We start from the raw sequence: 23,883 nt of genomic DNA, 5'->3' as shown, positions 1-23,883 counted from the left end.
TGCTAGGGGTCGCTCGCATTCGTTTAGGCGAAGACCTAAAAAAACCTTCACGACCTGCACTTATACCCCAGTACTAGAGCGTCTCTTGTAGTTCACTCTTTCGTCGGTAGGGAAGACACTGGCTACTTTTCAACGCACCCAAAATATCTGTGTACTTGCATTTGCTTACAACTCAATTTCAATATAATTATCACGCCCAAACGTTACTCTGGATGGAGAGAAGTTTCTATACACGCCTACAAAACAGTCAGAAAGGGCGAAAAATTTTTTTGCAGTACTAAGTGGATCTGATCATGCATTTTACGTTCGTCAAACACTTATAAGTTAACGTAAAAACAAGAAAATAAAAGCGAGCATTAGAAACATGCTTAAAAGCCACCAAACACAGCCAGAAATTGTCGGAAAAAAATAATGGTGATGATGAACAGAGGCCCTCTAACGGCGAAATGAGGGACACAGGTCGCGGCGTAGAAAATCTCTAATCTGTCAGGTTTCTAAATTCTCAGAAACCAATCGGTCTCCTCGCGTTGTAGTGGTGGTAGTTGTTGCTGCCTGTGTCAGTGAGAAAGCTGCTGCTCCTTGTATAGCCTTGTCATCGAGGTTACTACCCGTTGATAAACGAGTTTCTCTCGTTCTAAATCTCAGTGTATCAACGCATGAAATGCTGAAGCAAGCACGTTATAGCAGAGCATACTATGTCTGTGTCTCTTGTGGCCCTCAAGCTGGAAGTTGCCAGTGACTTCCCAATTTTGCCTCACATCAACTACGTCTCGGCGCGAGCTCGAAGACTGGAGTATTGCGCGATCGCACCATTTCCAAGAGGTGAGTGGCATTCAAGCAAGCTCGAGGAGATAAGGAAGGAAAGCCGTGGATGCCGGAAACCGCACGACATTGTGATCGAAACAGTCACAATAGAAACGGAAGACATGGCCTCAAAACAAGCCGCGCGGTGTCAACGAAAGGCGGACCCCCTAGGTGACCGTGCAAGTTCCGAGTCATCTGCTCCAAAGGAGGGCGATCAGAAGCAGTGTGCAGATTCTGAAGCAAATGCAGATATGGGAAGTGGATGCGCTGCAGAAAGGTCTAAACCACCGGCGTTGAGCCAGATTCCTTTCTTCAGCGGCAATCATAACGTGGAAGTGACGAAAGGCATACTGCATCTTTTCAAAGAAAATCAGCAAACTTCATTGGGTGAGACAGAGCGGAGTGAAATGCTATGCATGTTAGCTGTGCCAGCGCACATGACTCTACATGACTTGTTACAGTTTATCGCGCCTGTCAGCGCGCACGTCGAGAGCATTCGCGTAATTCGCGATTCGAAGCCCAACCTCTACATGGTGCTGCTTAAGTTCCGGGACCAAAAGTGGGCCGACGAATTCTACCAGAATTTCAATGGAGAACGCTTCAACTCCATCGAACCAGAAGTCTGTCACATGGCGTACGTGTCCCAGGTGCAGATGGTCAAAGAAGGCGAGGGGGACGCAGTGCCTGGTCACACTGAGCTCCCAACTTGCCCTGTATGCCTGGAACGTATGGACGAATCTGTAGAAGGAATCTTGACTATACTGTGCAACCACACCTTCCATGATGGTTGCTTGGCCAAGTGGGGCGATACTAGCTGTCCCGTTTGCCGATACTGCCAGACACCTGAACCAGTACCGGACAATCGTTGCTTCAGCTGTGGATCACAAGAAAATCTCTGGATCTGCCTCATCTGTGGCCACATAGGCTGTGGACGCTATGTTGAGGCTCACGCTTACAACCATTATGCACGTACTGACCACACATTTGCAATGCAGCTGGGCAACAACAGCGTCTGGGACTATGCAGGTGACAACTATGTTCACCGTCTTGTCCAGAACAAGACTGACGGAAAACTAGTGGAACTTGAAACTTCACGCACGGACAGTGACGAAAAACTTGACTCTGTGCAGCTAGAATATACCTACCTGCTAACAAGTCAGCTTGAAAAGCAGCGCCGATATTTTGAAGACTGCATGGAAATGTACCAAAAAGACAACAACCGGCAGATAAATGAGCTTAAAGAGAAGACTCAAATTGCAGTAGAAGAACGCAAAGAGTTGGAGCAAAAACTTAGGCAGGTGGGTGCCATTCAAGTGATAGAATTTCGTATGCCTGCTTGGTGCACTGCCATGGTTATCCTTCACAAAATTTAAATGTGTTAACATTTCCCTACATTAAAAACACTGCTCATATTTTCCATTAGCTTGGCTTTCATGTGTCTTCATTTAAAGGCAGATCTTTTTAATTAGGTTTACATCTTGCATTATAAGGGATCGAACTCTCGGCAGTGCTTAATGCTTACCCTAGGCTTAAAAACAGGTTTAAATTAGCACTCTAGTTGCTCTTTAAAATTTGATTATGTTCGAGTGTAAATTAGGAGCAACTATAGAGTGAGCTCATGGCACCAACTTATGACACAGGTTTGTGACCTCCACGAAGAACTGCATGTCATTGAATGATTATTATATGCGTTTACTATTGTTCTTAAAGATAGCATTTTTCTTTTTAGGTGACTAAAGACCGAGAATCTATGCGTCGGAAATCTGAGCAGCTGTCTCAGCAGTTGACCAAGACGAAAGCTGAGCTTCAAGAAGAGAAAGAGATCAACAAATGCTTGCGTGAAAACCAAGTTGTATGGCAGTCAAAGCTCAAGGATGTTGAAACTAGACTGCGGGAACTTCAAGAAACAAAGGACAAGGAAATTCAGGAACTGCAGGAGCAAATCAGGGATTTGATGTTCTATCTCGATGCAAAAGACAAGATCTCATCCAGCTCAGCTGAGATGCAGCTCCAATTACAGGAGGGCTCTATCGTTGTTGGAAATCCTGGACCATCAAGCACACCAACACAGAAGCAGCGTAGGCGAAAAAATCGCTGATTGTTACTGTGCTAGAGTGAGTGATGACAGCTTGTTGAAAGGTGTGAAAGAGTGAAGAAAGGATACAGACAGACAAAAAGCATTATATGGGTTTTGCTTTGTTGTTCATCTCTGTGCAATATTTAGAATGCATTATGCTCAAAAGTATACCCTGGTATTTTCCTCTTCCATATGGCTCTGTGCTAAACTTGCTGCTTTTGTTGCCAAATAGCCCAAGGGTTTGTGCCTTAAGCGTAGCTTCATTACCTTACAGACTTGAATTTGTTAAATCCTCTTATCAAAAGTTTGCCCAAATTTGTGACATCATTCTCGAGCACTAGACCTAATTTAATATAATTGTGGCATTGGTGCTGTACATCGCATTGCAAATTAAATTTTAACTGGCGGCAGCAATCGACAAATTGATTCCTTTGGTGGCTTTTCAAGTAAGACCTTTAAATGATGTGGTTAACAATAAAGTTTCTTCTTCTTAAAGCAAGTGACGCACTTTATCTTTGGGAGACTTATTTAGTGGTCTCCCAGAAATGTGTGTATAGCTTGAGGACTAGGTGTAATGTGGAAGTCAGATGCCACTGTTGTTTGTTTTTCTTGTGTCTTGTAATAATGCCATTTAGAGTTTCGTTGCATTCACACATGCATAGGACACCAGAAAAGTGGCTAGTGGTAGATTTTTCAAGCTAATTGCTTTCGCTAAGTTTTACTGTAAGTACTTACCTGATTTTACGGAGTGGTTGGATTGCACTGAGAAGGAAGTCAAGGTATAAACCTCTTCTTTGTGGCCTTGTGTATTATGTGAAATGCATTGCTGTTTACAAAATCTCATTTTGCTAATGATATCTATTTCTCTGTGGCTGTTAGCGTTAGAAAACTCGCTAGGGAAATTGCAGTGACCTGCATATTGTATGTCGCATAGAAGCATATCCTTAGATTATTTTGAACAGGGTTGAAGTTCTTATGCAAAGATATAATGCACTGCTCTTGGGCACACATGAGATTATAAGTTAATCAGCTGCCTGTATGTACAGTGGATGTGAACAAGTCTTTGTATCAGTTTTAGGCACATGATCTGTTACTTGCTTAGATTCGTTATTGACATTAAATGTTGAAAATAAATTATGTGCACTTTCACATTTTCTTAGTGCTCATTCACATTTGGAGATTAAGAAAAGCATGTATCATGGTAATGCGTCTGCATTCTTTAGGGTGAAGTAGTTAGAAACCCTCTCCTGCTACAGTGAGCATGCGGAAAAAAAGAGTGCCCAGAGAAGAGGTTGTTTTGTTCGGGAAGGAAGCCCAAACCTCCCATGTAGATATGGTATGGAAGTGTGCCAGAGGTGCAGCCACGAACACCCTTGTGAGAACAGTCAGCTGGCTATGTGCAGCTCCAGGGCAATAAAAGGAAAATGGGCTCTTTGGTGCAGGTTCTAGCACTGGCAATGAAACTGGAATAGCATCATTTCTATCTTAAAGGGCTTCTGTGGCACAAAGTGTGGGTCTTCTGTTACCAGTCCTTTTCCAACACATTATGTTCGGGAAGAAGGCTCTCAATTCCCAGGTTTATTATTTGCTTTCAGCTTTTTGTGACCCGCAGATTATTAAATGCACCTGAAGAACCACACTTAAAGGAGTGTAAACACCAATTTCAGTGCCATTTTTCTTGTTAATGATACGTAACACATTCCTGTATTTGGATAACCACAATCTTTTCGCTCGCAACCGTTAATTTTATAATTTAGTAGTCTTCCACACCGATTTTGGTTTCAGCAGCAGAAAGATGGCTGTGACTCAGTCATAGGCAGTATCGAGGATGCATGTATCTTCGATACTATGTTTTGATACATTTTGTATGTTGGTATTAGGTATTGCCAGCAAAAATTAGTGTTGGGGTATCAGCATCAAAAATGCACATTTTTTGTATCGTGTAATTTAACGATACTCTGTGCAAAAAACAAAAAAACATGGAAGTTGCATTGATTCAGACTATGGGCTAATGGCTGCTCAGCTTGTACTACTGCCCGAGTTCCCTCCCGCTCGGAGTTTTCTACAAATGCCCCTTCTCGTTAGCCTCACCGATCTATCCAGATTCCCTTACTTTAAAACTGAAGGCACCAATGGCAAGTAGGTGCTCACAAGGTTGTTTACTTGTGAACACCAAATGCGTACCATGAAGCCGTTGAGCTGTTAAGATGCATAAACAAAGAAACAAAAACCCAAGGAAGACTGGCTTGGTTTCATGCTGTTTGGTCTGTGCGGTTTAACATCCCAAAGCGACTCAGGCTATGAGAGGTGCCATAATGTAAGGTTACGAAAATTCGATTGCATGGGGTTCTTCACGTGCACTTACATTGCACAGCACATGGGCACCTTGCTTTTCGCCTCCATCGAAAAGCGAAGACGCAGTAGGGACCACGCGCGCACTCCTGTAGCCCTAGGTGCTCTCCCACACTTTACCATCTGCCCGCCTGTTCGTCTCTGAGGCATATCATTCTCATCAAGCAGCCTGCTCTCTGTGCTATCAAATGCAGTAGCTTATGCACGATTCTACAAACTCCTCGGCTCCGCGTGCCAGCTCTGCTTGGCAGCAAGAAGACGACCTTCTAAGGCCTTACTTAGCCACGATGCAGTCGGCTAACTGCCACACTTGCTTGTAGTTTACAGCATTTTATTCGAAACAAACCCAGGTTTTGTAACTGTGCCGGAAAGGCCTGGGCTTCTAGACTGTGTGTGTGTGTGTGTGTGTGTGTGTGTGTGTGTGTGTGTGTGTGTGTGTGTGTGTGTGTGTGTGTGTGTGTGTGTGTGTGTGTGTGTGTGTGTGTGTGTGTGTGTGTGTGTGTGTGTGTGTGTGTGTGTGTGTGTGTGTGTGTGTGTGTGTGTGTGTGTGTGTGTGTGTGTGTGTGTGTGTGTGTGTGTGTGTGTGTGTGTGTGTGTGTGTGTGTGTGTGTGTGTGTGTGTGTGTGTGTGTGTGTGTGTGTGTGTGTGTGTGTGTGTGTGTGTGTGTGTGTGTGTGTGTGTGTGTGTGTGTGTGTGTGTGTGTGTGTGTGTGTGTGTGTGTGTGTGTGTGCGTGCGTGCGTGTGTGTGCGCGTGCGTGTGTGTGTGTGCGTGCGTGCGTGCGTGCGCGTCCGTGCGTGTGTGTGTGTGTGTGTGTGTGCATAAAAACAATTGCCTCTAAGCTTTTATTAAATGCACGGCATAGAAGCGCTATTTAAATGCACTTTTCCAGCGCATAAGTTTATAACAAGTTATGCATTGTCAAACATTGTTTTTGCAAAAACATTTTAGCATAACTTTAATTAAACTTAGTATCTTAAAAGAAAGAATTTTTAAATTTTTATATATATATATATGAATTGATATGCATCATGCCACTTTGTGAAAAAATAAATGGAACAGATTTATCTTTGTATGTATACATCCAGCCGTAGTTGTCAAGTGACGCCAGTGAAACTTGACTTCTTAACCATTCTTAACTACCTTTAAGATCCTCGAGTCGACGCGGCTATGCTTCAGCCTTATCCGCTGATAAAAGGCACCTTCATGTGTGCTCGTCTTCTTATGTAGAGGTTTTTCTCATTTGCCTCCCTCGCTTATCTACATCAAGGCAGCGCTCTTTCAAAACTAATAAAAACGTTCTGCCACTTCTTGCTGTTTTCCTTCTAAAAGTGACAGCTTCAAAAGTCCGTTATTCCATTAATAGCAAATAACTCGCTGTTCGGTTCCCCAAGCGCATGCAAGTTGTACATCTCAGCATAGAGAAAACGCTGGAGCCTCCGGGTAACGCAGAGTATAAAATGAAAAGCAGCAGAAAACGTTTCAGATTTATTTGTATGCAGCCAAGTGCTCACAGGTTTGTTAGTATGAAGAACATTGTGTTAAAAAAATTTTCGCTAGGCTTTAAGATTATAACCATGGCTTCAATCCAAAAACAATGTCTGCTTCTCAGAAAGTAGAAATTCAATAAATCGATGCATTCATATTCGTTTAAGCCGTTGCAGAAAACTGCGCTATGGGAGAGCACTTTAGGTTCCAGAAAGCGCGGTAAGCTTTCCTAACATCGGTAATCATATATAGCTTCATTATGGAGAATTCTAGTTATGTAAACCTCTCTAATAATATTGCTATCATTATGTTCAGCGTTCTATCGAAGTATCGAGTATCTGTATCGAAAATCGATTCGGTTCTGTACCTTGTACCGTCATTGCAAATTCAATTTGTCAGGGTATCGGTATCGAAGATACATCTTTTTATATGTCTTGCCCAGCCACGCTGTGATGCCACAGTCAAATCTAGTCACGTGCGGCATGAAAACAAAACCTGATATAATCGTTGACTCTTCTTTTTTGTCATTTCTGTTATTGAGACAGTTGTTGTTGTCGCGACTGAAGGAAGAAGGAAATGAAAATGTACGGGCCTGTTGCTGGTTTTCTAGCTGGGCCGCCCCGCGCGCTTTCCGGGCATTTCCCACGGGACCCGACGCAGACCAGGATTGTGTTTTCAGCCCAGCTTACAAATTTAAAGATATATGTGAATATTACAGATCCACACACCAAACTCTTCCCACCCCGTGCAAAGGGCTGGGGAAGGCTAACGAGCAATGACGCCATTCCCCTAAAGACGGAGCTTGTTTCTCCCTTAGTGCTTAAGCATTTTGAAGCGAAATCTTAACAGTGCTAGCTTTCTGAGCCGTAAGCGTCACGGATGTTTTCACCTTCAAGTGACCCTGACAAATAATGCTGTTTCCTTTCTTATAAACAAAGGTGGTGGTAAAAATATTTTAGGTGCTCCTGCGCCTGCTCACCAATACAATGTTGTGCCCGCCTACTCTCATTTTGATCCACAATTTGACAGGTTGTGCTCGCACTGGGGGGAGGTGTCTGACACCTATCACATGGTATGGGCCTGCCAAAAAAAAACATCTTTGTCCCTATCCCCAACCCCACCCGAGAGAACTGGGAGGCGACCCTGTCCGGCTGCTGCACCCTAGAGGCCCAAAAGGCCTTAACGCAGCGCGCCAGGGCTGCGGCAAACGCCAATGGAGTGCCTGTCTAGGCATCCCACCTAGTGTCTATACCTCTCTGTATATATAACAATAAATGTTTTCACCACTACCGCCACGTGCGGACAGAGGAGTAAGAAAAAAGAAGAGGGAGAAAAAGACGCGCATCGCAACAGCCGTCGTCCACCACCGCAACGGTAGCGGGTGCAATGACGGCTTACAACAGATACAAATCCGGTGCCAGGCTAGCCCCCGCCGCAAGCGACAGCGACCTACCAGTTCAAGCCCCGTAGGGCCAGGAGCAGCCACCCTGTTGTTGCGACTGAAGGAAGAAGGAAAAGAAAGTGCACGTGTCTGCTACTGGCTCTGTAGCTGAGCCACCTCCGCTGCCTCGTGCGTACAGAGGAGAAAATAGAGAAGAAAGAAAAGGGGGAGAAAGACGCGCGTCGCAACAGCCATCGTCCACCACCGAGACGGTAGCGGGTGCAATGACGGCCTACAACAAATAAAAATATAGTGGCAGGCTAGCCGCCGCCGCCGCCAGCGGCAGTGACCTACCAGTCCCAGCCCCGTAGGGCCAGAATCAACCACCTTCAGCCAGCCGTTGTTGTTGTGGCTGTAGGAAGAAGGAAAAGAAAATGCACTGGCCTACTACTGGCTCTGTAGCTCAGCTAACCTCCTCTGCCTCGTGCGGACAGAAGAGAGAAAGTAGAGAAGAAAAAAAAAAAGAAGAGGGAGAGAAAGCTAGACGCGCGCCGCATCAACAGCCGTCCTCCACCTTCTGAGCGGTGGCAGGTGCAATGACGGCCTGGTGGTGGTGGTGGTGGTGGTAGTGGTTATTTATTGTATATACAAAAGGAAGGAAAAGATGTTTGCCAGCCCCGGTATCTGATATCTGAGCACCTGAACTGAGGCGGTGGAAATAAAGGGATAGCGAGGAAGAGGTAGAGGAAATCAAAGAGGTGAGCGATAGGGAGAAAGAAAAGGGTAGGTAAAAATAAAGGAAATGTATACATTATGGTGCAGTATACAGTAGTTTGCTTGAGGCCCTCCCGCAAATGTCTTAAGTCACTGAGCACTCGGCACATCGGGCGGGCGTCCAGGCAACTGTTCACTACGCACGCACGCGCACACTGTACAAAACAGACGGCCGTCGTGGGGCGATCGGCCGTTATTGTCCGAAATAGCACACGCGGAGCGTTCGGTCACAATACTCACTATCTGGCGAGGTGAAATAGGCGGGTCATCAAGCCCGCCTGTTCGTTAGCCTGCCACCGAATGTTTACCTGTTGTAGGCAATGACGGCCTACAACAGGTAAAAATTCGGTGGCAGGCTAGCTCCCGCCGCAAGCGGCATTGACCTACCAGTCCCAGCCCCCTAGGGCCAGGAACAGCCACCCTTCACCATCTCTCCCTTCCCACAGCCAGCCTCCGCTGGCTTTATTATTTTAGTGAATTGAAACGGCTGAGAAACGATCGATGCTTTTCAAGCGAAACCTTCACTACGCATGCAGAGCCGCGCGCCTCGTGACTGATAATTTGACCTTCAAGTGACATTGATAGATACTGCGCGTTACCTTTCTATAAACTGACAAGTGATGCGAAAGCTTCATTACGCTAGGTACAGCCGATATTCGCGTGGCACTAGTCACTTAAATGAAACGGAGAATCACCCCTGTGTAGTGCGATATGTCAACGCACGTTAAATGCCCCCATGTGGCCGAATTACTCCGCAGCCCTGCGCTGCGAGACTTTTTTCACTCTTTCCGTTTTTACCTTCTTCCCTCAAGTCTTAGACGTACTGCTCATTTTCTTTCTTATAAACATATGTACAAGAAAAAAATATGAAAACATGACCTTGACCTGGTTAGGTGCCCACCATTCCGTGGTGCCCACCCAAAAGTATAAATTTAGGTGCCTTTAGCTAAAACCTAACTTAAAGAAAAAAATCACAAGGGTTCAACACTGCTGAACCAAATATTAAGCGATAACATTAGCTCCGGGTGACCGAGCGTTCTTCCCTTTTTCTTGTTCCTCAGCCCACATATAAAGCCCCGCTTTAACCAAGCCGTATGACGTGCCTTAGTGGCCTAGAGGTGTAACTAAATGCCAAGGTCCTAGCAGGCTGATTCTAACATAAGCGCCCCATGTGAAACGAGAGGCCCAAGTTGGCAGCTCCTGCCAGCCACATATAAAGCCCCTCTTTAACCAAGCCGTATGAACGTGCCTTATTGGGCTCTAGGAGTAAAGTGAATGCCAGGGTCCTGGCAGGCTGATTCTGACATAACCGTCCTATGTGAAACGAGAGACCCAAGTCGGCAGCTCCTGCCAGCCACATATAAAGCCCCTCTTTAACCAAGCCGTATGAACGTGCCTTATTGGGCTCTAGGAGTAAAGTGAATGCCAGGGTCCTGGCAGGCTGATTCTGACATAACCGTCCTATGTGAAACGAGAGACCCAAGTTGGCAGCTCCTGCCAGTTTTAGGTCGTCTACGGGGGCCATCTAAAGGTCAAAGGTCAATGGTGGTCACCGCCGTTTCACGCTGAAGGCTCGAACTGCGAGCAGTATTGCTTTCGCAATAAAAAGCCCAACTACTGCGCTGGACTTCCCGGGTTCTATCCTGACCGCCGAGAAGCTGAAGAGAGGTGGTGGCTGCTCTAGGTCCTACGGTGCTGGGAATGGTAGGACACCGCCGTATGTGGCGGGGGCTCGCCTGCCACCGGTGGTTGTACCTGTTGTAAGCCGTCATTACACCCTCCGCCATTTTGGTGGCGGAAAACGGCTGTTGCGACGCGCGTCTTTTTCTGTTCCTCTTCTTTCTCTTTCTCTCTTTAATTTCTCATCTGTTCGCACGAGGCAGCTGAGGTGGCTAGTAAAAACTTTATTTAGTGAAGGCCTAAATAAAATTATGTTGCCGCCGTTCCGTGGGTGGCCTTCGGCTGCTGGTAATGACCTCCAGGTCACGCCTGACGGCGATTTCCGCTGCCCAGGTCGTGAGCTGCTGTTGAATATGCGGCTCCGAGCTGGCCAAAGCAGCCTCCCACAGCTGCTGGCTGTCAATTGCCAGGAGATGGGGGGAGAGTGCGCCGGACATGAGTATTGGTTGTGAGCATAGTCTGCTCGGGGAGAGCTGCAGAGCGTGCATTTGGGCGAGAAGGCACTGGGATGAATACAAACCCATCTAGACTTTGGTGAATAAAGGAAAAGCGTGCAGGGGAAAGCGAAGTGTGGGCCTCTAAATGGCGCCACGTATTCTGTTCGATTTTAGATAGGGACTTGTGAGGGGGAGGGAGGGATAAGCGAGAGTTGCGGTAGTGGAGGAGAAAAGTGCCAGTAGTGCTATGGAGGCGAAACGGAGAGGCGTCAGTGCGCTGTGCGATGTCAGTGCACGTTGAAGATTCCCTGGTGGTCGAAATTTCTTCGGAGCCCTCCACTACGGCTCTTTCTTCCTTTCCGCGTTCACTCCCACCGCGCTCCCTTGTTGTTGCTTGTTGTTGTGGTTGTAGGAAGAAGGAAAAGAAAATGCACGGGCCTGCTACTGGCTCTGTAGCTGAGCCACCTCCGCTGCCTCGTGCAGACAGAATAGAAAATAGACAAGAAAGAAAAGGAAGAGGGAGAGAAAGAGGCGCGCCGCAACAACAGCCGTCGTCCACCACCGAAGCGGTGGCGGGCGCAATGACGGCCCACGACAGATAAAAATTCGGTGGCAGGCTAGCCCCCGCCACAAGCGGCGGTGACCTACTTGCCCCAGCTCCATCAGGGGAGTAATTTACGGCGTGGTCCAGGTGTCCCCAGAAGACAGTTACGGCGCCTCTCTTTTCCGGTGAACCAATTATCATTATTTAAAGAAAAAATATGGAAAAAAAAACGTGGATTGAAAAGGCGTCGTTACAGAGGCTATCGCTGCAGCACTCGCTCTATCACGAGGTTCAAGCCCTTAAACCTCAACAATTTTTCATCCTTCACGTCACCTAAACTTGACCGACGTCACAGTCATCATCACTCAGCTAAGAAAGTGGACATACAGAGAGATATAAGAGATGCGTTGTTAGCCCCCACTTCCTAAATATTAGTGAAAAAACAGCGCAACAACAACGAGACACACGAGAGACAAGTGCTTGTCTCTCGTGTGTCGTTGTTGCGCTGTTTTTTCACTAATGGATAATCAACACTCTCAAGCAGCCGTTGTTGCAAACTTCCTAAATATATGCACCCGGAAGTTAATAAAGAACGAAGGGAGAAGCGAGCTGAGGCCTTAAAGCTTAGGTTCGTATTATTATTATTTATTAAACATAGATGACAGTGAGGTAGCCTACGTTGATGCGATCGGAGGCCAAATCGGGGCGGCAGTGGAAGGGATGAAGGTGGGAGTGAAAGTGGAAGGAAAGAGGAGCCGTAGGGAGGACCACGGAGTAATTTCGACAACCTGGGGTTCTTTATGTGCGCTCGTTTCCGGGAATCGTATTGAGAGCTAGACAGTACATACACCCCAGGTTTTGAGGCCTCAAATATATTTTTAGACCTGGCGCCGGTGGCATTGGCAGCTAGATGATCACGTGTTATTCTTATTACCTTTCATATTATCGTTTAGTAATCGTCCGCAATTGAAATAAAACGTCCGTATTTGTCAGACGCGTACTTAAAAGAAAAGCACACAGATCATTGCGTTTACATGCTAACAACGCGATATAGCACCAGAAAATCCGGTGTTAGCGTTATGAGCGAAAAATCTTGAGCATGGCGCTGGCAGGGGGCGGCTGGCTTCTCTGGAATGCTCAGGCGCGCAGACTAGGGAGCCTACATGTTTCGCTTCCTAGCGCAGACCAGCGAGGCGCGCGCGCGGCGATGGCGGAGCGCGCGGCTCCGGCGCGCCAGCTGCGTGCTATGTGACGCCACTGCTCCTCATGCCTGCGCAGCACGGCTCTCCAGGAGCCACGCGAAACTCCAGTGCGAAACTGCTCAACCTCGGCCAGTGTAGCTAACGCTACAAAAAGTGCTTTCTTGGAACAGCTACAATCCTTTAATAATTAAATTGCAAACAAATGGCGATGGATATCTAGAAGACGGACAGACGGAAGACAAGCGAAATTATAAATGAAGAAGCGCTCGGAGCATGTTTGAGTTAAGCGCATTGCTCCCATGCATTTCGTCAGCATTTCACATTGCGCCTTGGGCCTCACTTGATGGTACTCGTGGGACATTTTCTTGCGTATGGGGCTTACCGCGACGGACCCAGCAATTTCAGGTGGTAACGTTGTGTTCGGGGCTGGGTGCACCAAGCGTATCCTAACGCATTCAAGCATATTTATAGACAACATCTTCCATATATGGTAATAGGAGGCGCTGCTGTTATGCTGCGCGGTAGGCATATATTTGCTCAGACGTCGTGTCGAGCGCACCGGTTTAAGCAAGCGTTCTGTGGAGGCCGTGCGCGGGATACATTGGCTGCTTGTACGCCTTCCTGAGGAGCGTGTCAAGCTTCTGCATTCTAATCTAATGTTGAGGCGCTACCGAGTATATCATCCGGCTGGTAATTCAGTTCAGTTCAGTCGTTCAGTCGTGTTCGACTCTTCGTGGCCCTATGGACCATGTCACGCCACGCTTTCCGGTCTCTCACTATCTTCCTAACATCACATAACTTCATCTGCAGTGCCTCGAGGATGCCATCTAAACATCGCGTTCGCTGCCTAGCGCTTCTCCGGCGACCCTCAACCTTTCCCAACATCAAATCTTTCCCCAGCGACTCCTCTCTTCTCATCAGATGACCAAAGTAGCTGAGCTTTAACTTTAGAATTTGACCCTCCAAAGAGCAGTCAGGGTTTATGGTCGACAATATCGACTGATTTGATCTTCTGGCAGTCCAAGGAACTCTCAAGAGTCTTCGCCAGCACCACAATTCAAACGCGTCAATTCTTCGGCGGTCAGCCTTTTCCACAGTCCAACTCTCGCATCCATACATCACAACTGGAAAGACCATAGCACGAGTTATACGGATCTTGGTTGGCAGACTAATGTCTCTGCTCTTTACTAGGCGGTCAAGGCTAACCATTGCTTTCTTTCCCAGAAGCAGGCGTCTCCTAATTTCATGGCTGCAGTCTCCTTCAGAGGTAATCATGGAGCCCGAGAAGAGAAAATCTGTCACAGCTTCCACTTCTTGTCCATTGATGCTCCAGGACTTGATAGGGCAAGACGCCATGATCTTTGTCTTTTTAATGTTCAGTTTAAGCCCAAACTTCTCACTCTCTTCTTGTACGCGCATCAGAAGTCTCTTGAGCTCCACTTCACTTTCTGCCATTAAAGTGGTATCATCCGCATATCTAAGGTTGTTGATACGTTTTCCAGCAATCTTCACTCCAGCTGAAGACTCGTCCAGACCGGCCTTCCTCATGATGCACTCTGCATATAGGTTAAATAGGCAGGGCGACAGTATGCAGCCTTGCCTCACTCCTTTATCAATCGGAAACCAATGAGTGATACCATGCCCAGTTCTGACTGTGGCCTCTTGCCCTTCATACAGGTTCCTGAGGAGACAGATGAGGTGAATTGGAACTCCCATCTCTTGGAGAGCTTGCCACAATCTGCTGTGATCTACGCAGTCAAACGCTTTCGCATAATCAATAAAGCAGAAGTAGATGGGTTTCTGGAACTCTGTTGCTTTTGCCATGATCCAGCGAATGTTGGCAATTTGGTCTCTAGTTCCTCTGCCCTTGCGAAACCCAGCTTGCACGCCCGGAAGCTCCCGATCCACATACTGCTGCAGCCTACCTTGGAGGATTTTCAACATCACCTTGCTAGCATGCGAAATAAGCGCGATCGTGCGGTAGTTGGAACAATCTTTGGCACTGCCTTTCTTTGGAATGGGGATGTAAACTGACCTCCTCCAATCCTGTGCTCACTGCAGAGTTGTCCAAATCTTCTGACATAATGTACGCAGAATGTTAACAGCGTCATGGTTGAGGTTTTGAAGCAACTCCGCTGGAATGCCATCAATTCCGCTAGCTTTGTTCTTAGCAAGGCTGGCTAAGGCCCAATCAACTTCACTCTTCAGGGTGCCCGGCTCGAGATCAGTAATCACAACGGTCTTATGTTGGGTTTGCACATTCGGGTCCTTCTTGCACAGTTCTTCTGTGTATTCCTTCCACCTCTTCTTTATCTCTGAGGCTTCAGTGATGTATTTGCCTCGTTTGTCCTTTATCACGCCCAGCTTAGCACAGAAGCTTCCTTTGATATCTTTGATTGTCTTATAGAGAGCTCTTGTGTTCCTTAATTGGCTGTTGTCCTTAACTGCTTGGCACTGTATGTTCAGGAAGGCATTCTTATCTCTCCTTGCTATTTTCTGAAAATCCGCATTGAAAACCTTGTATCTTTCTCTTTCCCCCATAACTATTGCCATCCTCCTTTCCTCAGCTATTTGCAAAGCCTCTTCAGATAACCAGTTTGCTTTCTTGCATTTCTTTTGCTTTGGAACTACCTCAGTAGCAACTTCTTGTATTATATCACGAACATCAGTCCACATCTCTTCGGGCTCTCTGTCTTCTATATCTAATTCTTGAAATCGATTCCTCATTTCCACAGCATATTCTAATGAAATTTGATCCAGATCATACCTGAAAGGCCTTCTAGTTTTCTGCGTTTTCCTCAATCGAAGCTTAATTTTGGCAACAAGAAGCTGATGATCAGTGCCACAATCGGCCCCATGCCTTGTTTTTACTGCTTGTATAGCGCTTCTCCATCTCTGCCGGCAAAGAATATAATCGATCTGATTCCTGTACAGACAGTCCGGTGAAGTACATGTGTACAGGCGCCTCTTGTGCTGTTGAAAATGAGTATTCGCTATGGTCAGGTTGTTTTCTTGACAAAACTCTACTAGCCTCTGCCCAGCTTCATTTGGCTCGCCAAAACCGAACTTGCCTATAATTCCGGATATTTCTTCACTCCCGACCTTAGCATTCCAGTCTCCTATGAGAAAAATGACGTATGATGATGGGGTGCGGTCTAAAAGGCATTGTAGGTCCGCATAAAATCTCTCAAAGTCAGCTTCTTCAGCAGTAGTGGTCGGTGCTTGAATAGCTGTTATGTTGAAAGGGTGACCTTGGATTCGAAGTGAAATCATTCGGTCGTTTTGGGGGTTGTACCCTAGCTCTGCTTTGCCCATTCTTCTGTTTACTATGAGAGCGACCCCATACCTTCTCTTGGATTCGTGCCCACAATAAAAGACATAATGGTCGCCGGAGTTAAATTCTCCCATTCCGGTCCACTTGAGCTCGATGATACCCAAGATATCAATGTTCAATCTGTCCATTTCTCGCTTGACGACATCCAGTTTACCTTGCGTCATAGATCTTACATTCCATGTTGCTATGTGATATATCTCCTTGCAACATCGGACTTTGCGGTCGCTTCCCGACACATCCACAACTGAGCGTCCTTTTGGCTTTAGCCCAGCCGCTTCATTCGTCCAGGAGCTACTAGGAATCGACCTTTGTTCATCCCCAGTAACATGTGGACGCCTTCCATCCTGGGGGACTCATCTTCCGGCGCCATATCATTAATGGTATTGTGACTGGCCATAGGGTTTTCTTGGCAGGAAATACTGGAGTGGGTTGCCATTACCTTCTCCAGTGAATCACATCTTGTCAGAACTCTCTGCCGTGACCTGTCTATCTTGGGTGGCCCTACACAGCAGAGCTCACGACTTCATCGAGTTTCGCAAGCCCCTCCGCCACGACAAGGCAGTGATCCATGACAATTACCATGCTAATTACCAATTAGCAATTGGTAATTAACAATTTTATCATTCAACGAATGTAGCTCGGCAGCAAGCCACTCTTCCTGAATACAGAGAACGCAGTCATGCCAGACACACTGCCGAGGCTATCGAAAAACGAGAAGCCAGAATAGCAGATTGCTGAGAGGCTTACCAAGCGTAAGCGTGCCAAGATGGAAACGGCAGCATCGACTGCAGCTGCGGCCGACGGCTCACGCTGATGAAATTTGGTTTACGGATATCGGTACCTTACAACCCCCCACATAACGCTCACATCACATACACACATAACACTCACATCCAGTAATATTTTTGTGGTCAAAAGTGAAATATATATGTAAAACGTTCAGTGACTTTCAGAACACCTACTAAGGTGTGACCACGCCCTTCCGCCCCCTCCTGCTCTTTTTTGAATACGTCCCCTTTATTTTGTGCGGACGTTTTATACTGACTGACAACCACCAACTATAACTACAGCTTATTCTCTAATGCCAACTCTTTCCCATTCTCCCCCGTACAAATTTAGACACCTCCCTAATTTGAATAATCGGGAAAACCCCTACAAATGACCTAGAGAAACACATTATTTTCAACCGCCTTAGGCTGACGCGGTTCATGGCCTCATGGATCTTTAATGTGTATTCATAATTGCGGAGCTAATCAAGAACGACCCACGTAGGCAGCTACCACGGGACGCAAGTATCACTCCTCGGAGGGACCTTGAGCGGCCGGTGCCGAGTCCGCCGCTGCTGGGTTGAAAACACCGGATTAAAAACACCGGCTTCTATTTCAGTCGACTTGGTTGCAGTCTATTCGCTTGTGAGCGATTTTGCAGAGCGATTTTCCACCCCTTCTGTATTAAAGCTGCTCGCTCGCTGTCCAGCTACGCACAGTGAATCCGGCTTTCCTTTGCGTACGCGACTTTCGTTTCGGCGTGCATTTACTCTTATCGGTATTGTGGCGCGTGTCCAGCATCATTTCTTCCGCTGCGTTCTTTGTGCGTTCACACGCTCCAAGTATTCCTTGTTCAGTTCTTGCATATAGCTCCACTGCTTGTTTCATTTTTTTTTTCCCAGCGGGAATACTTTCGAACAAAAACATTGCTAGGCAAGAGCATTGTCACAATTTTAGCGCTCGGTACGAGGTTTCTATCGCAGTACTTATGTTTCGAAGGGTCGGTTTTGCGATGCCTCTTATTACAGCTTGTAAGAAGAGCTTTTACAGCTAAGTACGAGAAGACATTTACACTACGGCGTTCATCTGAGAATCTCCGCAGCAGAGCTTTCGCGCGAACAGCACATGCTTAGCTAGATGATGAAAACCCAGACAGTGCTAGGATATGTGAGCCAGCTGTTTCTGCATATTGGTTCCTAGCACGCTACGACACACTGAAAATTAAATAAACGTAAAACAGATATGTAATATGGTGAGGCAACCATAATAGAGAATAAAATAATATGCCTCTGCCCGTGCCACTAGGTATAACAGGCTTTGCAGGACGAACAGAGCGCGAAATTATTTCATTGTTAGTGTGTCGTAGCGCGCTGAGAACCAACAAAGATGAAGACCCGCGGATCGAGCGCCGTGCTCCGCGGCATTCGTGTGAGCACTGGACGTTCAGAGGAACTCACGAACGTACTGTCAGGGGACCCCAGGCCGGTGGACCGTTGGTGATTCCGTCTACTCACTTGAATAAACCTCTCGAGGAAAATTAACCGAAATAAAAATTAATCTTCAAAGCGCCGAATCGCAGCTGCTTTAATGTTGCGGACTTGACAGAAGCAGTAGAGGGAATTTATTGCCTTCCACACACACAGGTACTTGTATATACACACACACGCACTGTAGTACATACATGGGAGGACACTGAAAGGTGCGATAAATTCCCTAACTAGCAACAATCACATATTAAATAGTCATTTCGTGTGCATCAATAGCCACAGAAGAAGAGGGAATGTATTGTCTTCCACACACATAATCACTGTACATGCAGTTTATCTGACACGAGCGACGATGGAGTCAAGAAATATGCTTCCAAAGTTCGGACGCATATGGCTCATGACACGGCTAACATAGTTAGAAAGAGTTTGTCTCTTTTTACATTAGTTTAACCTATTTATGGTTGTTGCTGATGCCGATGATGGCCATGGTTACTTTAACAAACGAAGCATAAATGCCTTAAAAACATTGTGTTTTGCCTTGATTATTTATGAAGAGTAAGAAGCTGACTGACATGAAAACCCATTCTGGCTAACCTTACCTTCGTTTTTATCTAGAATTTGCGCGTGCGTCGTATGCGGGCTTATAGGTTTCTGTGAAGCCTTAGTCCAACTATACATAAAAAGATGGCGAAAAGATTTGATAGTTTGCTTTTCGAGAACTAATTGACGTGTTGCTTCCGGCATACGTATACATGAACGAGACAGGAAAGGTAGACCTCACTGACGAGGTCCCAAGTTTCACATTCTGCATGGCCAACCATGGTCGAGCTTTTGCATTGCCGTTCACCTCGACTCCAAGGTCGCAGGTGACTCCCCTGATGGGGCTGGGACAGGTAGGTCACCGCCGCTTGCGGCGGGGGGCTAGCCTGCCACTGAATTTTTATCTGTTGTTCGCCGTCATTGCACCCGCCACCGCTTCGGTGGTGAACGACGGCTGTTGTTGCAGCGCGTGTCTTTATTTCTTTCTTCTCTTCCTTTTCTTTCTTCTCTATTTTCAACCACCACCACAACACCAACAACTCCAAGGTCGCAGGTTCAATCCCGTATGCAGCGGCGACGTTTCAATCGAGGCGAAATAAAAACATACTGCTAAGTGCCAGCGCACGTTATATAGGAAACATCAGGTGGACTAAACTGATGGAGCATTCCTCTGCGGCGTCATTTAAAGCAAGTGCATCGTTTAGAGACGTTAAACCCCATTGTTTATAAATTATTCACGTTAATCTTTTTTTTTTTTTTTGCTATTCGTTACATCTTTTCACCTCTCGTTAAGCTGCCGAAGTTTGTTGATGTGGCGGTAGGAAGAAGGAAAAGAAAATGCACGGGCCTCCTACTGGCTCTGTAGCTGAGCCACCTCCGCTGCCTCGTGCGGACAGGAGAAAATAGTGAAGAAAGATGGAAAGAAAGACGCACGCCGCAACAACAGCCGTCGTCCACCACCATAGCAGTGGCGGGTACAATGACGGCCTACAATAGATAAAATTCGTGGCTGGCTAGCCCCCGCCGCAAACGGCGTTGACCCACCGTCCCAGCCCCGTCGATAGGAAAGGAAAGCCGCTCTGTCACACTTCTCCGTGGACACCTCAACAGCGTTGTAAGGGAAGGGAGGAAGATGGAAGTTAGAGACATTGGCGCAGTAGTGGAGGACTTCGGATTAATTAGACTCTCTAGGGTTCTTTAACGTGCCCTTAAATCGCACGGAACACACCTATATCCTTCTAGATTGCCCGGCGGACCTGAACAACCTGTACCACCACCACCCACCACCTTCGGTGGTGGTGGTACAAACTTTATTCATTGAAGGCCAAAAAAATTAAAAAAGTAAAATTATGTTGCCGCCGTTCCGTAGGTGGCCTTCCGGCTGCTGGTCGTGGCCTCCAGGTCACGCCTGGCGGCGACTTCCGCTGCCCAGGTCGTAAGCCGCTGTTGAATATGCGGCTCCGAGCTGGCCAAAGCAGCCTCCCACAGCTGCGGGTTGTTTATTTGCCAGGAGACGGGGGGAAAGTGCGCCGGACAAGAGTAAAGAATGTGAGCATAGTCTGCTCGGGGAGAGCTGCAAAGCGTGCATTGGGGCGAGAAGGCACCGGGGTGAATAAGGGCAAGGCGTGCAGGGGAGAGGAAAGTGTGGGCCTGCAAATGACGCCACGTATTCTATTCGATTTTAGATAGGGGCTTGTGAGGAGGAGGGAGGGATAATCGGGAGTTGCGCTAGTGGAGGGTGACATGTCATGGAAGGTGAGGAGGGAGTCACGCGTGTTCATTCCGGGGTGGAGGGGGCCAGCTCGGTCGGTCATTTCGCGAGCGATAGAATTCGCCGCCTCATTTCCAGGGTACCCCGCGTGAGCCGGAACCCAAAATAGTTGGATAGATCGGGAAGTGGGGGAGGAGTGCTTAAGGGTTTTGAGCGCAGAGGAAGAGATTCTACCCTTTGCAAAGTTGTGGACTGCGGTCTTAGAGTCACTAAATATGAAAAGGGCCGGTGTGCTGGCAATGGCGAGGGCGATGGCTGCTTCCTCTGCGGCAGTGGAAGTGAGAGCATGAGGACGGAGAGGGGGGCTCGTGTATTAGAGACAATGGCCAGGGCATAGGCGGGATGCGAGAGGTAGGGTGCCGCATCAACATACACGGCGTCAGACTGTGTACCGCACTGGCACCAGAGGGTGGAGGCGCGGGCAGATCGGCAAGAGGCATGATGCTCAGGGTGCATGTTCTAGGGAAGGGGCTTGACAGTGAGCATGGAGAAGAGGGAGCTGGGCAAGGGACGGGTGACACAGATAGGGGAGACAGGGGTCAAGCGAAGGGAAGTAAGAAGGGCTCTGCCAGGGGTGGTGCGAGATAAACGATCGAGTTGTGCCACGCGATGGGCCTCCACAAGTTCTGAAAGAGTATTGTGGACGCCCATCGCCAGTAGACGAGAAGGGGGGGTGGAAGTGGGAAGCCCGAGAACCGACTTATAGGTTTGGCGGATGAGACAGTTGACCTTGTCTTCCTCGGTACGAGACAGAAAGAGGTAGGGGAGGGAGTACACAAGGCGGCTTAGCACAAAGGCCTGAACAAGACGACGGAGGTCGTGCTCGCGCATGCCGTAGTGTCGGTTAGCGACCCGTCGGATCAGCAGTACCGTCTGCTGGGCGGTGGTAGTAAGGCGGGAAAGGACAGTAGTGTGTTTGCCATTGAATTGGAGAAAGAGACCGAGAATACGGATGCAAGAGACAGAAGGAATGGGATGCCCGTCGATAGTGACGTTAAGGTTAGGAGATGAGGTTGGAGCTATGCCTCGAGCCAGGGGGAGCAGGAGCTCCGACTTGGACGGGGAACAAGCTAGCCCGACCGTGCGAGCATAATCGGCGACCGTTTTAGCGCCCGCCTGGAGAGCGGCTTCCATCTCACCAAGATTGCCGGTAGTCACCCAGAGGGTGATATCATCAGCGTAGAAAGCATGGGAGAGGTTAGGAATGCTAGCTAGAGCACGTGCCATAGGGAAAAGGGTGATGTTGAAGAGAAGGGGAGAGAGAACAGAACCCTGGGGGGGTACCTCGATTTCCAAGAGGGAAAGCAGGAGAGGAGAGGGTGCCGAATGAGATTTCAGCCGTGCGATGGGCAAGAAAAGCCTTGATGTAACTATGGATTCGGGAACCCACGAAGGGTAGAAAGGGCGTCTAGGATGGCGGTGTGGAAGACATTATCAAATGCTTTTGTCAAGTCCAGTGCCAATGATCGCGCGAGTGCGCTTGGCGTGAAGAGGGTGAAGGACCTCTTCGGAGAGCTGGAGCATGCCATCCTGTGTAGAGAGGGATGGGCGAAAGCCGAACATCGAATCGGGGAAAAGATGGTTGTCCTCGAGGAAGCTCTGTAAGCGGTCTAGAACGACGTGCTCAAAGAGCTTACCGAGACAAGAGGTGAGGGAAATAGGACGGAGATTTTGAATGTCTATGGGTTTGCCGGGCTTGGGGATGAAGGTCACCTTAGCGTGGGTCCACTCAGAAGGCAGGGTGCCTTCGTGCCAATGTTTGTTAAAGAGGTCCGTAATGGCCTCTAGGGATGATGTGTCCAGGTTACGGAGGGCCTTGTTAGAAATTTGGTCTGCTCCTGGTGCGGAAGTGGTGCGGAGCTAATGTAGCGCCGCAAAAACCTTCCCCAAAGTGATATCTGCGTCAAGCGCAGAATTAATGGTGCCGATGTAAGAAGGGAGGGGGGATGGAGGGGAAGTACAGAGATAGCGATCTCGGAGTGCAAGAAGGAAATAGGAATCGGATAGCGGTGAGGATTGTAGGAGGCGCGTCACATCCCTGCGTTGCGTGGCCTTGGCATGCGACGGGTCAAAAGAGGACATGAGCCCACGTATCCCTCAGCCCGAGGTTACCGGCCATGCGGTCGCATGTCTGGCCCCACTGCTACCTGGTGAGGTATGAGCAGTGCTCCTCAATTTCCATACCCAGGCGGGCAAGGCGGAGGCGTAGTGAGCGATTGTGTTTTCGTGAAAGCCAGCGGCGGTGCAGGGAATGATGCGCCTCCCATAGGTGGAGGAGGCGGCTGTCAGCCGTGGAGGAGTGAGGAGGGGTAGGGACGGTGAAGGTGGCGGATGAAACATCTCTGAGCAAGGTGGCAGTCCATTGAGAAAGGTCTGAGATGGAGGTGGGGGCATGTTGCCGTGAGTGGCGGAACCGATCCCAATCGACTACCTGGCTCAGACGCTGGCGGGAGGATAGGCTAGGAAGAGTACCCCCTGCGCGCTTACGTTGCCGCTCCTGACAACGCTCTCCGCGGTGTAATCTACAATGCCGTGGACCAACAAAGCCAAGAGGAGATCATAGCAGAGCTTCAAGCTATGAACCCCAGCAACACCTACGCCGTTGCCGATGCAAGACAGATTGGGCGTACGCGGTTCATCCTGATCACCTTCGTCGGCACAAAAGAACTACCCCGCACCGTGATATTCAACTGTGGCCTTTTTATCTGCCACCCTTTCCGCCGCAAGGCCGAAGCCTGCACCAATTGTTGGAGCTACGGCCATCGCTCCGACGTATGCACCCAGCCTAGATCCGGACGCTGCACTCGCTGCGGAGCCGTGCACGAGATTCGGGAGCCCCCCGACTGCACACCTAAATGCATCTTGTGCCAAGGCACACATGTCACGGGATCCCGCCCGTGGGGACTTCGCTACGCGCGGACCGGTCCCTCTCCAACCAACTCCAGCCTTAAGTCAATGTCGTCCACCCCACCGCAATCAAAACCCTCCACCGAAGACCCCCGCCCATCTAGACCCAGCCAGTGGTCCAACTCCCGGACCCGCCAAGAACGCAGCCCCCGCCGCCGCTCCGTCTCTTTTCCGCCACTGCCGAGTCAAGACACCTCATCGACTTCTTCCCAGGTGAGCCGGCCTTTGCAGCCTCCCACCCCCGACCCCGAAAAAGAAGAGCTCAAAGCTCAAGTCGCTGCCCAAAACAGGGAGATTACCCTGCTAAAACAACAGCTGCAGGCGTTGTTGGGGCACCCCC

The 23,883-nt window shown here is 48.3% G+C and overlaps 1 protein-coding gene across 1 annotated transcript; it reads left to right on the top strand.

Annotated features, from left to right (window-relative positions):
- The first annotated feature begins 446 nt into the window (after positions 1 to 446).
- Positions 447 to 4,032, top strand: LOC146191205 (BRCA1-associated protein). Its single transcript, XM_084601691.1, has 2 exons — positions 447 to 2,102; positions 2,534 to 4,032. Exons 1-2 carry the CDS (start codon positions 696 to 698, stop codon positions 2,900 to 2,902), a joined length of 1,776 nt encoding a protein of 591 aa, XP_084457817.1. The 5' UTR covers positions 447 to 695; the 3' UTR covers positions 2,903 to 4,032.
- The last annotated feature ends 19,851 nt before the right edge of the window (positions 4,033 to 23,883 follow it).

The sequence above is a fragment of the Amblyomma maculatum genome, chromosome 4, assembly GCF_055883805.1.
Source record: "Amblyomma maculatum isolate TAMU_Amacu chromosome 4, ASM5588380v1, whole genome shotgun sequence".
NCBI lineage: Eukaryota > Metazoa > Arthropoda > Arachnida > Ixodida > Ixodidae > Amblyomma > Amblyomma maculatum.
The sequence above is the reverse complement of the archived record's forward strand: the minus strand, read 5'-3'. Positions and strand labels throughout refer to the sequence as shown.